The sequence below is a fragment of the Schistocerca cancellata genome, chromosome 1 (assembly GCF_023864275.1).
Source record: "Schistocerca cancellata isolate TAMUIC-IGC-003103 chromosome 1, iqSchCanc2.1, whole genome shotgun sequence".
NCBI lineage: Eukaryota > Metazoa > Arthropoda > Insecta > Orthoptera > Acrididae > Schistocerca > Schistocerca cancellata.
In genome coordinates, this window is record NC_064626.1 from 858,952,341 (window position 1) to 858,967,663 (window position 15,323).

The following is a 15,323-nucleotide window of genomic DNA, read 5'->3' on the forward strand; positions in this document are numbered from 1 at the left end:
GAACTCATTAAATAAAAAACTATCTGACTCACGAACCTAATTTTTTATTAGATTCGGAATAATCACTCTTGTTTGTCGAGAAGTCTCACAGGTGGTGCTTGCTTAATTTGAGTCTTTTAGTTTCGGGTGGAAAAACTTAGGAAACTACATTCATAAATTTATTGACTTAAATCCATTGTTCACACCTTTATTTTATTTCGGAATATCGCGCTGTTACGTCGTTTACATTTTTAGAATTATGTACGATAATCGATATCTCACTCAGTCCTGATCGATAATCGATACTCTTATCCAGCCCATGCTGATGAGCTGCGTAATGTTTCCAAGTGCCGCCGATAGGTAGCGCAGGGACTTTAGAAATTATAAGAATTAATGTAATAAACGCACTGCATCTTTTAGCGGTCTGAGCATTCAGACAGCAATACATCATTCATAACGATTGTCTTTCGGGTGACTTATGTTTGATTACCGTGTGTGACTGCGTTCGCGGCTTTTGCTTGATACCAGTCGCGTTTGACGCGGAGTTAGTATTGCTAGGCGGAATTACGCCGAGCGGGCCGCTTCTCGCTCATAGAAATTCTAACCCTGCCTTTCTCCACGCCCCTTATCTTCCCTCTCTTGAGATTAATAGGTGGCATATGTCATTATGAATTATCTTTCTATGGAAAACAAAATTGAGATGGTGTACATTTATGGAGAAGGTGGGAGAAATTTTGACGATGCAGTCGCGCTTTATGCGCAGCGTTTTCCTGGCCAAGTACGATCACTGTCCTCTTTTGCTCACGTTATTAAACAATTTACTGCGGAAGGTAGTGTGAACTAGAAAAAAGGAACCCGTGCAGCAACTGTTTGTGGAGAAAACAATCAAGTGGCAGTCCAGCTGTTGTGGCTCATAATCCACATGCGAGCACAAGCGAAATATCAAGGCAATCAGGAATTTCACACATGAATATTTGGAAAATCCTGAAGCTCCACAAATTTCATCCATATCATGTATCCATGCATCAGGAACTACATGGCGATGACTTATAAAACCGTCTAACGTTTTGTCACTGGGCAGTTTAGCGGGTGAAAACAAACCAAAACTTTTTTTAAAAAAATGGCTCTGAGCACTATGGGACTTAACTGCTACGGTCATCAGTCCCCGAGAACTTAGAACTACTTAAACCTAACTAACCTAAGGACAGCACACAACACCCAGCCATCACGAGGCAGAGAAAATCCCTGACCCCGCCGGGAATCGAACCCGGGAACCCGGGCGTGGGAAGCGAGCACGCTACCGCACGAACAAAACTTTTTTTTTTTTTTTTTGCCAGAGTACTTTTCTCCGATGAGGCAACATTCACAAACCACTGCGAAGTTAATAGCCATAACATGCATTACTGGAGTGAACAGAACCCACACTCGATTCGAAAAGTCAACCATCAGCGACCTTGGTCAGTTAATGTTTGATGTGGTATAATTGTCGGTAAACTGATTGGTCCATATTTTATCGACGGTAATTTAAATGGCAACAAATATCGAAACCTACTTGAAAATGAACTGCCAGATCTGCTTGAAGACCTGAGCATCGAACTTCGACAAAGCATGTGGTTTCAACATGATGGCTGTCCAACACATTATTCATTAGTAGCGCGATGTACTAGATCGACTTTACCATGGTGGTTGGATCGGCAGGGCAGGTCCTGTGAATTGGTCAGCCAGATCGCCTGACCTTACCTCGCCAGATTTTTTCTTATGGGGTTATCTAAAAGATATCGTTTATCAGGAAACGCCTACCACTCGCGAAAACATGATGCAAAGAATAAGAGATGCTTGCGCTGCAATTACACCAGACTTGTCATCAAGATGTGTGCAGGGATTTACAGCACGAGTCAATAAATGCATCGAAGTTGGAGGTCATCACTTTGCACATTTGATTTCATAAAACGGTGAGACGCAAGGGATTTACGGATAACAAGCAGGCCGAAAGTGAGAGGCGAGGGGACTCACTGGAAACAAGCATCCCAAAATTGATTTACTTGCAAGTATTTGCAAATAATCAACAATAAAACGAAGGGGAATACTTTCATCTTTAGTTATCGAGTGGGTTAGTCTTTTCCTCAGTTAGTCTTTTACTTTCTTTACTCTGTTAGTTAATGAGTTCACTAGTTTGTAAGTAGGATGTTTGATTAGTTAGTTAGTCAGATGATTTGTTTGATAATTAAAAGTTGTGTGGCCCCATGACCTCGAAACAAACAAAATTTATCCGAACCTGCGGAAAAAATTAATATGTGGGTCAAAATTTGTAAAACTCTACTTCCTCTCTCTCAAACCCCACCCTATAAGGAGAGAGAGAGAGAGAGAGTTTTAGTTTTAGCGAATCAAAATTTACGAAGTAAATAAATATTTTTTATTTATCTGTAACCATTTTCCACGCAAAAATGAGAACATGGATTTCCTTTAATTACAGCGACAACTACCAAGAATCCAAACAACTATTTAAGACAAAATGTACGTAGTGTTTATGTAGAATCTTGTTCTGCAATAAAAAAATGGGAATTTTCACTTGAAATTTTAAAGTTGCCTCCCGTTCCACCCCCAGGGGGCTGGGGTGACCGGCTAATTTTAGCACCAGAAGATGTCTCCCTCGAAAATCATCAACTTTGGATTCTACACATTCTTTCGTGTGAAGCTTATTTTTCGAGTCATTCTGGTTTGTCAACTTAAAATTTACACCCTGTGTGAGACAAGTGTCTGGCGCAGTTGTTAGACCGGTTACTGTTGTAAAAGGCAGGTTATCAAGATTTAAGTGAGTTTGAGTTTATAGTCGGAAAAGGATCGGTGAGACACAGCATCTCCGAGGTAGCAATGAAGTGGGGATTTTCCCATACGATCATTTCACGAGTGTGCCGTTAATATCACAAATCCGGTAAAACATCAAATCTCCGACTCCGCTGTGGCCGGAAAAAACATCCTGTAAGATCGGGACCAACGACGGCTGGAGAGAATCGTTTAACGTGACAGATGTGCAACCCTTCCCCAAATTGCTGCAGATTTCAATCCTGGGCCATAAAGTGTTAGCGTGCGAACCATTCAAGGACACATAATCGATATGGGCTTTCGGAGCCGAAGGTCCACTCGTGTACTTTTGATGGCTGCACGACACAAAGCTCCGAAATGGTGTTGGGTGTGCGCAGTTGGATTGATATGGGACCCTAATACGTCTAGACACGACTCTGACAGGTGACACGTACGGAAACATCCTGTCTGATCACCTGCATCCATTCATGTCCATTGTGCATTCCGACGGACTTGGGAAATTCCGGCAGGTCAATGCGACGCCCCACACGTCCAGAATTGTTGCAGAGTGGCTCTGAGTTTCAACACACTCCCCAGACCTGAACATTATTGAGCATATCTGGAATGCCTTGCAACGTGCTGTTCAAATGAGATGTCCACCCCTCGTACTCTTACGGATTTATGGACAGCTCTGCAGGATTCATGGCGTTAGTTCCCTCCAGCTTTACTTCAGACATTAGTCGAGTCCGTGCCATGGCGTGTTGCGGCACTTTTGCGTGCTTGCGGGGGCTCTACACGATATTAGGCAGGTGTACCAGTTTCTTTGGCCCTTCAATGTATGTTTCCATTGCTCTTTAGTCCAGTTTTTGTTCTCATTTTTGGTATTCGTCTGATTTACATGAGGCTTGTCAATAATAGCCCTAACATGCATATTTTGTTTTTGTGACCTTGGCCACATTTTTTCATTGTCAGTGTGACTTCTAGACGTGTAGTTTCCTATGTATTCATTTTTTTTTTTTTTTTTTTTTTTTACAGCTGTCTTCTTACAAAAGGCAACAGTTGCGAGCAGTTCCCTCGTGTCTGTGATAACTTCAGCTTTTATTATAATAAGAGGCAAAATTTATTAATTAATTTTGTATGTTTTTAATACGCTAGAAGGGGCAGCCCAACATGTCCGTAATAAAATTACCACTATTACAACTATTGCGCCAACGAAGCAGTTACCGACAATTTGGCCGCTTTAGAAGTCTCTAACGGTCTGAGATGAACGTAGATCAGTACGGCACCACAATTATTAAAGGTTTGTTGCTGGCTCAAACCAGTCCAGAGACATTATAGTAGAACAAGAAAGTTGTTACGGTATGACCGAAACATCAGTCTACCACGCGGGGAATGTTGCGTTAGCGCCACGATCTTTATACCTTCCCTCCAATCAAGTTCTCAAAGAGATCAAGCATTCGAAAATCATTTTGCATTAAACTGCTGGCGTTAGTCATGTACGTTCTTCTCCTTTTACCTTCTCAAACCAGTCCTTGCGTTGCACAAATCAAGTACGATGGAAACGTTCAGTCATACATGTGGTTCCAAACATGTATAAGGCAAAGGCATCGAAGGAGCGGAATGAAAACCATATGACCAAACCAACGGACATTTTTTCCTACTGTCAAGCGCCCGAACGGCATTTTCGTAGAATCAGGAATCTCGTTTTCGCTGATAAACTAGCGACTTGCTTTTGTTACCGGCTGTGAATCTGCTGCTGTTCTGCACAAATGGCATTGCATCAAGCATGGGGGAGAAGTATAGTTGAATGGCGATGCGGAAGACCGCTACTGTTTGTCAAGAAGTCTGGCCGGACCGCCTATAGCTGGAAAGCTCCGTTTGCGAGGAACATTTAATTAATGAGCTTGGTTCTCCTCTTAGTTGGTCAAAACTGGCTTCAGACAAGTTTCCAGTATCCAGAAAGTTCTGTTGTAGGAGTTACAATTTTGGTCTGTTTCTCTGTGGTTTCTCCATTACAGAAGAGCAATTTTTCTGTGGACAGGGATGGTTAGATTACTAGTAGCTCGAGAGAGAGTGCAATGAGGCAACACCCTTTAGAGAGCTGTTGTTAGTAAAAGACGGATAGAATCAATGGGAATACCTATTACTGAAGCAAGAGGAAACAAAACCATGGCTACTACATTGATTGTCTGAAAGGCCGACACGTCTAACAAATTCCTGCAGTCGATCTGTTCTGGACATTCTATAGCAGTCGAGTACAGGTACTCAAGTACAGTCGAGTACTCTGCAGAGTAAAGTGGTGAGTTTTTGTGACACCCAGCATGGCGTAGATGTGATCGATATCGTTTCGGCAGTCTTGTAGTGTCTTCAGGTTATAGTCGTGGTCAAGAGATACCTGGAAACTTAGGGGTCGAAAAATTTGTAGTTGCCATTCTTACGACGACAGGCTAACGAGAAAGGGAGCATACAGAGGTACATGATTGCGGTTCGATTAAAAATTATTTTCCTGAGGCTTTTTTCAGACGTCATTTTGTGGGACACCTTAAGAGGGCAAAGTGGAGACGCCACGTAGTTTTCTTCTGGTCCAGTCGTCGCACATGTAAAATTTACTGAGTACCAGAGTTTTTGTTAGTGGAACTGAATTTATAATTAGTTAACTTCGACTCACAGATGAAAAAGAGGCTAATCTTCTAAAAGCATTTCATAACTTCGGAAATAAAGGACCTTCATCCCGTGAATTCCTCTCCATCTCTGCATAATTAGTACAACATACATCTATTCAAACCTGTTTACTGTGCTCACGCCTTGGTCTCCCTCCACACTTCCTTCCATTGTCAAACTGATGCTTCATTATATCCCATGATATGTCCTGTCAACGTGACACGTCTTTTAGTCAAGTTCTGCCATAAAATTCTTTTCTCCATAATTTTATCCAGTGTCTCCAATCTTCAGCATTCTCCTGAAGCCCAAGTCTCTCTTCCGTACATCGTTACACTCTGGACTTCTTAACATCTATGTTTATACAGGGTGTTACAAAAAAAGTACGGCCAAACTTTCAGAAAACATTCCTCACACACAAAGAAAGAAAATATGTTATGTGGACATGTGTCCGGAAACGCTTACTTTCCATGTTAGAGCTCATTTTATTACTTCTCTTCAAATCACATTAATCATGGAATGGAAACACGCAGCAACAGAACGTACCAGCGTGACTTCAAACACTTTGTTACAGGAAATGTTCAAAATGTCCTCCGTTAGCGAGGATACATGCATCCACCCTCCGTCGCATGGAATCCCTGATGCGCTGATGCAGTCCTGGAGAAAGGCGTATTGTATCACAGCCGTCCACAATACGAGCACGAAGGGTCTCTACATTTGGTAGCGGGGTTGCGTAGACAAGAGCTTTCAAATGCCCCCATAAATGAAAGTCAAGAGGGTTGAGGTCAGGAGAGCGTGGAGGCCATGGAATTGGTCCGCCTCTACCAATCCATCGGTCACCGAATCTGTTGTTGAAAAGCGTACGAACACTTCGACTGAAATGTGCAGGAGCTCCATCGTGCATGAACCACATGTCGCGTCGTACTTGTAAAGGCACATGTTCTAGCAGCACTGTAGAGTATCCCGTATGAAATCATGATAACGTGCTCGATTGAGCGTAGGTGGAAGAACATGGGGCCCAATCAAGACATCACCAACAATGCCAGCCCAAACGTTCACAGAAAATCTGTGTTGATGACGTGATTGCACAGTGCGGATTCTCGTCAGCCCACACATGTTGATAGTGAAAATTTACAATCTGATCACGTTGGAATGAAGCCTCATCCGTAAAGAGAACATTTGCACTGAAATGAGGATTGACACATTGTTGGATGAACCATTCGCTGTACCCGTGGAGGCCAATCAGCTGCTGATAGTGCCTGCACACGCTGTACATGGTACGGAAACAACTGGTTCTCCCGTAGCACTCTCCATACAGTGACGTGGTCAACGTTACCTTGTACAGCAGCAACTTCTCTGACGCTGACATTAGGGTTATCCTCAACTGCACGAAGAATTGCCTCGTCCATTGCAGGTGTCCTCATCGTTCTAGGTCTTCCCCAGTCGCGAGTCATAGGCTGGAATGTACCGTGCTCCCTAAGACGCCAACCAATTGCTTCGAACGTCTTCCTGTCGGGACACCTTCGTTCTGGAAATCTGTCTCGATACAAACGTACCGCGCCACGGCTATTGCCCCGTGTTAATCCATACATCAAATGGGCATCTGCCAACTCCGCATTTGTAAACATTGCACTGACTGCAAAACCACGTTCGTGATGAACACTAACCTGTTGATGCTACGTACTGATGTGCTTGATGCTAGTACTGTAGAGCAATGAGTCGCATATCAGCACAAGCACCGAACTCAACATTACCTTCCTTCAATTGGGCCAACTGGCGGTGAATCGAGGAAGTACAGTACATACTGACGAAACTAAAATGAGCTCTAACATGGAAATTAAGCGTTTCCGGACACATGTCCACATAACATCTTTTCTTTATTTGTGTGTGAGGAATGTTTCCTGAAAGTTTGGCCGTACCTTTTTGTAACACCCTGTATATTGAAGACAATTTTGTGTCTCTGTACAGAAATGCTTTTCTTGCTGTTTGTCGTGTCTGCATTTTATATCCCCTGTACTTTAGTCGTTGTCACTTGTTTTGTGGTTCAAATAGCAAAGTTCATCTACTGTTTTTAGTATCTCATTTCCTGATCTAATTCCGTCAGCCCCGTCTGACTTAATTCGACTACATTCCATTACCCTGTTTCTTTTGCTGGTATTCATTTTAAAATGTTTTCTCAACACGTTTTCCATTTCGTTCAACTGCTCTTCCAAGTCCTTTGCCATCTCTTGTACAATAACAACGTCATGGAAAAACCTTTCAATTTTTGTTTCTTCTCCATGAACTTTAATGACATTTCCAAATTCCTCCTTTGTTTCCTTGACAGATTTCTCATTGTTAAAAAATTGGATACATCTGAGGTATGCTACAAACATGTCTCACTTCTTTTTCAATTACTGCTTGTCTTTCATGTCTTGCAGTCTGGTTTCTGTACAGGCTATAGATAATGTCCTGACCCCCAGATTTTATGCATGCTACCTTAGAATTTCAAAGATAGCATTCCATTCTCATTTATCAAAAGTTTTCTCTAAATCTACACATAGTATGAACGACGGTTTGCCTTTCTTTAACCTACCTTCCAGGATAAGTCGTAGTGTCACTATTGCCCTGCGTGTTCCTACATTTCTCCATAACCCAAGCTGATCCTACTCAAGCCAGTTCCAAACAGTTTTTCCATTATTCCTTCAAAATTATAGTTTTTATTTACGACAATAACTTATTGAACTGATGGTTCTGTCGTATTCACATCTGTCAGCACCAGCCAGGGATTATTACATTCTTCCCGAAGTCTGAGGGTATATCGACTGTGTCAAGTGCCTTGCATGACAGGTGGAATAGTTAGGCTCTTCCAAGTAAGAGGAAGAATCAGAAAGTTTCTGCCCCTATATAGACGTACTATTCTACATACCCTACACTACATAGTCTACGTAGTCCCCATGATTCAATAAATTTATCCCATCACAGCACTAAATCTGATATGCACCTGAGGTAGAATTCGTCCTGTTGAATGTGTAACAACCAACGGACTGCTGTCCTGGCTTCATCATTGGATGTAATCGTTGTTTCACTGGGGGTGAGATTCGGGCTGCTTGGTGGGAGGTCCAGACTCTCCCAGTGAAATGACCCAAGCTTGTCGGCGGCTCTCATTGCTTCATCAGACCTCGAATTGTCGTGGAAGATGACCACGTTGTCCACATCGGGATTCCCTTGGCGCTTCTTCCTGATGGCAGCCTGCAGACGAGACAGTGTGGAACATAACTGTTGACGTTGATCGTTGCACATAGTGGCATCAAATCCAGCAGGAGCGGCTCCTCAGCGATACTAGGAGACCGTTAATATTAAAATCTCAGCAGATGACTCTTAACGGGTTTTTTTCCCCACAGGTGAGCCCGGTGAAATTCCACACCATGCCCTGCTGCTTCGATTCCGGCGTGAACTGCAGTGTCCACGTTTCATAGCCAGTAAATGTGTGGTCCAGGAAACTGTCACTTTCGTCGGTATACAGTTGCATATGATTCAGTGAATCAATCATTCGCTTGCCTTACGTCATGTCATCCAACTGCTTAGGCACCCATCAACATGAAATCTTCCGGTACCTTAAGGACCCGTAAGCGATGCCGTAAACACTCCCATACGAAATTCCAAGCTCCTGGGAAATGTCCATGATATCCACACGACGATCCACTTTCACCATTGCATTCACGCTACTGTTAATTTCGGTTCCTGTTTCGTCCATGAGTGACTGGACAATAACTTTGGTGCCACTAACACTCTCTACATATGACCAGGAATCCTTTGGGTTTCGTGAAAGATCTTTCGACAATATTCTGCTGCAATATCATTGAAGGATTGATGTGTTACTGCTCAAGCTACGAGTTGTAACCGATTCAATAACTTCACTAAACATCTGTCTCCCTGATAGCCCTCTGATAACTTTTACTGTATTTGCTTACGGTCGCCTTCTCGCATTTTCTTGAAGCTATGCAGTATCACTCCTTGTACCGTCGGATTTCTTCTCCGTCTGCCTTTTAAAAAACTCTTCTGTATTTTGCAACTCCAATACAAAAATTACAACGTTGGGTGAACACTCAGTAGTCGGTACATCAAAGCAATCTCTGCATACAGATTCGAATAGAACGGATTATGACATTTATCATCAATTTCTTTCAACTGTTCCCGGGCGTTGACACTGTAGTTAGCGCCTCTTGTTATCTGCCTTCCAATACACCGCCAAGCTGTGACGCCAAAGAAGAAGCGAGTCCTTCACAGCAGGCGGAGTCGCTCAGTCGGTGTCGCGCCTTAAGTGACGTTCTGTGCTCATGTATCTCGCTCGAACTCTGTACACTGATCAGACCAGCGAGCGTACAGTGGATAATTCCCCATAAGCTAACTACCTAAACAACGTTTTTACTCTAACATCTTTCACCTGATTGCGAGGAAGAAGTGAAGCAACCTGTTACACCACAGTATTCACGCACTTCTCTCTTGACAGCCAGAAACTTCTCATTCAGCAGCGCTCTGTCTATAGCCCTATGCTTTGTTTTGTATCTGTTCTGCTATTCTGAGAACATGTATATCCAGTGCAAAGTCAACTGTTCTTTTAAACTTGAACCACAGTCTCTCTACATACGCTTGTCCGGAGCTGTAAGTTTCAATTTCCTCATTGAAATATGACACTACTGCTTCTTTGTCCATTTTTCTCAAGATATAAATCGCTCTACTGGTTTTAGTTGCCGTTTGTACTTTGGTATTCATTATACTTAACTGCCTCATTGTCACTGGCACCCGTTTCGATGTGGACATCCTCAAAGAGGTCAGATCTGTTTCTTGCCATTACATCAAATACTTTTCCATCATTAGTGGGCTTCCGAACTGTCTGTTCTAGGTACACTATTGGCCATTAAAATTGCTACACCAAGAAGAAATGCAGATGACAAACGGGTATTCATTGGACAAATATATTATACTAGAACTGACATTTGATTACATTTTCACGCAATTTGGGTGCATAGCTCCTGAGAAATCAGTACCCAGAACAACCACCTCTGGCCGTAATAACGGCCTTCATACGCCGGGGCACTGAGTCAAACGAAGCTTGGATGGCGTGTACAGGTACAGCTGCCCATGCAGCTTCAACATGATATCACAGTTCGGCAACAGTAGTGACTGGCGTATTATGACGAGCCAGTTGCTCGGCCACCATTGACCAGACGTTTTCAATTGGTGAGAGATCTGGAGAATGTGCTGGCCAGGGCAGCAGTCGAACATTTTCTGTATCCAGAAAGGACCGTACAGGACCTGCAACATGCGGTCGTGCATGATCCTGCTGAAATGTAGGGTTTCGTAGGGATCGAATGAAGGGTAGAGCCACCGATCGTAACACATCTGAAATGTAAAGTCCACTGTTCAAAGTGCCATCATTGCGAACTGGACTGATTTTAGCTATGTTTGAACTCCCGAGCTACCGAGGTAGTGTTTGAACTACCGAGACGTGTAACCAATCGCACCCCATACCATCACGCCGGGTGATACGCCAGTATGGCGATGACGAATACATGCTTCCAATGTGCGTTCACCGCGATGTCGCCAGACACGGATGCGACCATCATGATGCTGTAAACAGAACCTAGATTCATCCGAAAAAAATGACGTTTTGCCATTCGTCACGCAGGTTCGTCGTTGAGTACACCATCGCAGGCGCTCCTGTCTGTGAAGCAGCGTCAAGAGTAACAGCAGCCATGGTCTCCGAGCTGATAATCCATGCTGCTGCAAACGTCGTCGAACTGTTCGTGCAGATGGTTGTTGTCTTACAAACGTCCCCATCTGTTGACTCAGGGATCGAGACGTGGTTGCACGATCCGTTACAGCCATGCGAATAAGATGCCTGTCATCTCGACTGCTAGTGATACGAGGCCGTTGAGATCCAGCACGGGGTTCCGTATTACCCTCCTGAACCCACCGGTTCCATATTCTGCTAACAGTCATTGGATCTCGACCAACGCGAGCAGCAATGTCGCGATACGATAAACCGCAATCGCGATAGGCTACAATTCGACCTTTAACAAAGTCGGAAACGTGATGGTACGCATTTCTTCTCTTTGCACGAGGCATTACAACAACGTTTCAGCAGGCAACGCCTGTCAACTGCTGTTTGTGTAGAGAAATCAGTTGGAAACTTTCCTCATGTCAGCACGTTGTAGGTGTCGCCACCGGCGCCAACCTTGTGTGAATGCTGTGAAAAGCTAATCAGTTGCATATCACACCATCTTCTTCATGTCGGTTAAATTTGGCGTATGTAGCACGTCATCTTCGTGGTTTAACAATTTTAATAACCAGTAGTGTAGTTTTTGGAGAATGTTCCATAGGATATCTTGTCACGCCCACCATTAATAAATCTGTATTCATCCGACTTCATCGTTGGATCGTTAAGTCTCCTCCGATGATTACAGTACGGTTAGAGTGCTTACGTACAAGCGAAATGAGGTTTTCTCTAAGGTTTTTAGTTACATCAGGAGGCGATTCTGGTGGACGATAAAAGAATCCAATCCTAATTTTATGACCATCCTTGATAATTAGTCTTGTTCAAACAATCTTGCATGCAGCTTCGATTTCTATATTGTGGATTTGATTTTTCTGCAGTGACAAATACACCACATCCTTTTTTGCACTAGCCTATCCTTCCGGCATACGCTTAAATTTTCCCAAAGATCTAACTAGAGTCAACTCCAGGTTTCAACTAGTTTTCTGTGCCTAATAACACGCGATCGTCACTCGTTTTTAGAAACACTTCGAACTCTGGCAGATTGTTGTGACTGCTTCAGCAGTTAATCACTGGGATTTTAATACTCTCACCTATGGGAGGTTCTACTCTGGCTCTTACTCTGATACTTCTCGGCTTCGTACAGCTGTCGTTGTCCATACTGGACACTGGAATCATCTAATCTAAAAAAAAAAAAAAAAAAAAACTTGTGTGCATCCCACATACAGTCAGCTACCTGTGTAGCTGCTCTGATGTTTAATGCACATTTGACTCAGTCCTATGGGACAGGATTAGGAAGTCGCAGCTAGCTTGTCACAGAACTCTTGCAGGTTGCTGGTTTAAGCCTTGCACTAGACTCAGAACCAGGGGACCACGACCTGTTCTAGGAACAATGCTGCAGATCATGACCTTCGTTGAAACTCAGTGAGCAAGTCCGATATTCTCAACTTTCTCTGCTGGTCTTTGGAATGATCCAAGTATGACCTCAGAGCCCAGACAACAGTCAAAGTTTGTTCCAACATGTGCTACAATCCGCAGTTGATTGCACCTTGTTGCCCCATTGGCTGCCAGAACAGTCGCTTCAAGGTGCACCCCCTGCATACACAGTGAGTGCACCCGGTGTTCCTTCCAGTCCTTGCTGCCATTTCCCCAAGGGTATCACTTTTCACCATACTTTTTAAGTGCCGACTACTGAAATGCCCTACCTATTTGCTTTGGCGACAGAGGGAGGAATAAGAGAATTTCAGAAGAGGCCCTCTACTTCTGGCAACAAAGTAGACCATGACAAAATGTATTTCCATATTGTTATTGTTTCATTTAGATCATCTCACTATCCAGATGTCTATCATAATTAGAGTAAACCTGTGTTTGGGATTGTAGCTGTGAAGAGCACCAAGAAAAACTGACAGTGTACTGCTGGACGTGCCGCCAGTGCATATGCCACCAGTGTGCACTGTTTGGTGGCGAGCACTCTGGCCATGATTTCAAGCCTCTGGAAGATGTTTACAAGCAGCACGCTGTCCAGATTGGGGACGAGGTCTCCCAGCTGCGCCGCAGGTTGCTAGAGCTCATTAGCCTCGTCCAGGAAGTGGTAAGCATTCTTCATTATCAGCCACGATGATTATTTGTTACAGCTTATTTTGATACCGTCAGTATTACTACTTCTTGATTACTTATTCCCCACTTGCAGTAATTAACGGTGTTTATACCAATACTTACTCGTCAGGAACTGTGGAACACATCTGCTCTTCGTGTGGAATCTTATCTGCAAGCTCGTTTTGAATCAATTTTATTGTCTCTTTCTTCTGTAAAGTAAAGAGGGGAAGGAGCGAGAGTTTGCCCAATTAAAATTTAGTTGTCGATATACGGAAAGAAACTTAACAATTTATAATAATATTTTAACTGCCATTTCGTCTAACCTTTGGTCATTATAACAAACTCCGAAATGGAAATCTAAAGTATAAAAGATAACGCTCAATTACTAAAAAAAAAGTAATGCAAGTGCGCAGTCTTACCAAACAATGGGGTAAAGCTGGGATAGGCAAAATAATACGAACAGTGGTAGTAATGGGACGGTTATGTTTGACGGCCAGTAACGCAGGTAAGGCACGTGTCGCGCTGGACTGTGCGTGTTCAGTACGGACTGGCCATCAGTGCAGGTTGTTTGCGAGCAGTGCACACTTGGTATTTGCATGCAGAGGCCGAGGTCGAGGTGTAATGAAAGACCTGACAGAGTTACAAAGAGGGCAGATTGTGGGGGCACGATTAGCTGGAGCATCAGTAACTAAGACAGCCAACTTATTGAATGTTTCAAGAGCAACTGTTTCAACAGTCATGACAGCCTACATAAAACATGGAAAGACATTATCGTTTAAACGTAATAGTGGGCAAAATCAAAACTAAATGGCAGAGGTCGTCGTACGCTAACACCACGTCATGGTATTCTGCTGGCCCCATCATTACTCTCAAAGGCCATTTTGCAGCCAACAATTACGTGAACGTTTTAGGTGATCAGGTGCACTCCATGATTGAAATGTTGTTCCCCAACAGTGATGCCATATTTCAGAACGATAATGGACACATTCACACAGCCAGGACAGTACAATCACGGTATGGGGAGCATGCAATTGAACTGCAGCGTATTCCCTGGCCAGCACAGTCCCCCGACTTGAACGTTATCGAATCCTTGTGGGCGGTATTGGAGTGCAGATTCCGGAGCAGATTTACGCCTCCCTCGTCACTATAGGAGTTAGAAGAGGTTATGATTGAAGAGTGGCATAACATTACACTGGAGACTATACAATCAGTATATGCCAGTATTTCAATTCGAATCCAATTCGATTCTACACAGAGTACGCGAAAGAACTTGCCCCCCTTCTAACAGCCGTGTACCGCAAGTCTCTAGAGGAACGGAGGGTTCCAAATGATTGGAAAAGAGCACAGATAGTCCCAGTGTTCAAGAAGGGTCGTCGAGCAGATGCGCAAAACTATAGACCTATATCTCTTACGTCGATCTCTTGTAGAATTTTAGAACATGTTTTTTGCTCGCGTATCATGTCATTTCTGGAAACCCAGAATCTACTATGTAGGAATCAACATGGATTCCGGAAACAGCGATCGTGTGAGACCCAACTCGCCTTATTTGTTCATGAGACCCAGAAAATATTAGATACAGGCTCCCAGGTAGATGCTATTTTTCTTGACTTCCGGAAGGCGTTCGATACAGTTCCGCACTGTCGCCTGATAAACAAAGTAAGAGCCTACGGAATATCAGACCAGCTGTGTGGCTGGATTGAAGAGTTTTTAGCAAACAGAACACAGCATGTTGTTATCAATGGAGAGACGTCTACAGACGTTAAAGTAACCTCTGGCGTGCCACAGGGGAGTGTTATGGGACCATTGCTTTTCACAATATATATAAATGACTTAGTAGATAGTGTCGGAAGTTCCATGCGGCTTTTCGCGGATGATGCTGTAGTATACAGAGAAGTTGCTGCTTTAGAAAATTGTAGCGAAATACAGGAAGATCTGCAGCGGATAGGCACTTGGTGCAGGGAGTGGCAACTGACCCTTAACATAGACAAATGTAATGTATTGCGAATACATAGAAAGAAGGATCCTTTAT

General features: G+C 43.4%; 1 protein-coding gene across 1 annotated transcript in view; it reads left to right on the forward strand.

Moving 5' to 3' along the window:
- Positions 1-15,323, forward strand: part of LOC126107781 (E3 ubiquitin-protein ligase TRIM37-like) — a 239,625-nt gene that overhangs the window by 31,187 nt on the left and 193,115 nt on the right. Inside the window, exons 3-4 of the mRNA XM_049913342.1 lie at positions 328-339; positions 13,079-13,289. Of these exons, the coding sequence (XP_049769299.1) occupies positions 328-339; positions 13,079-13,289 (223 nt within the window). The remainder of the gene's footprint in view (positions 1-327; positions 340-13,078; positions 13,290-15,323) is intronic.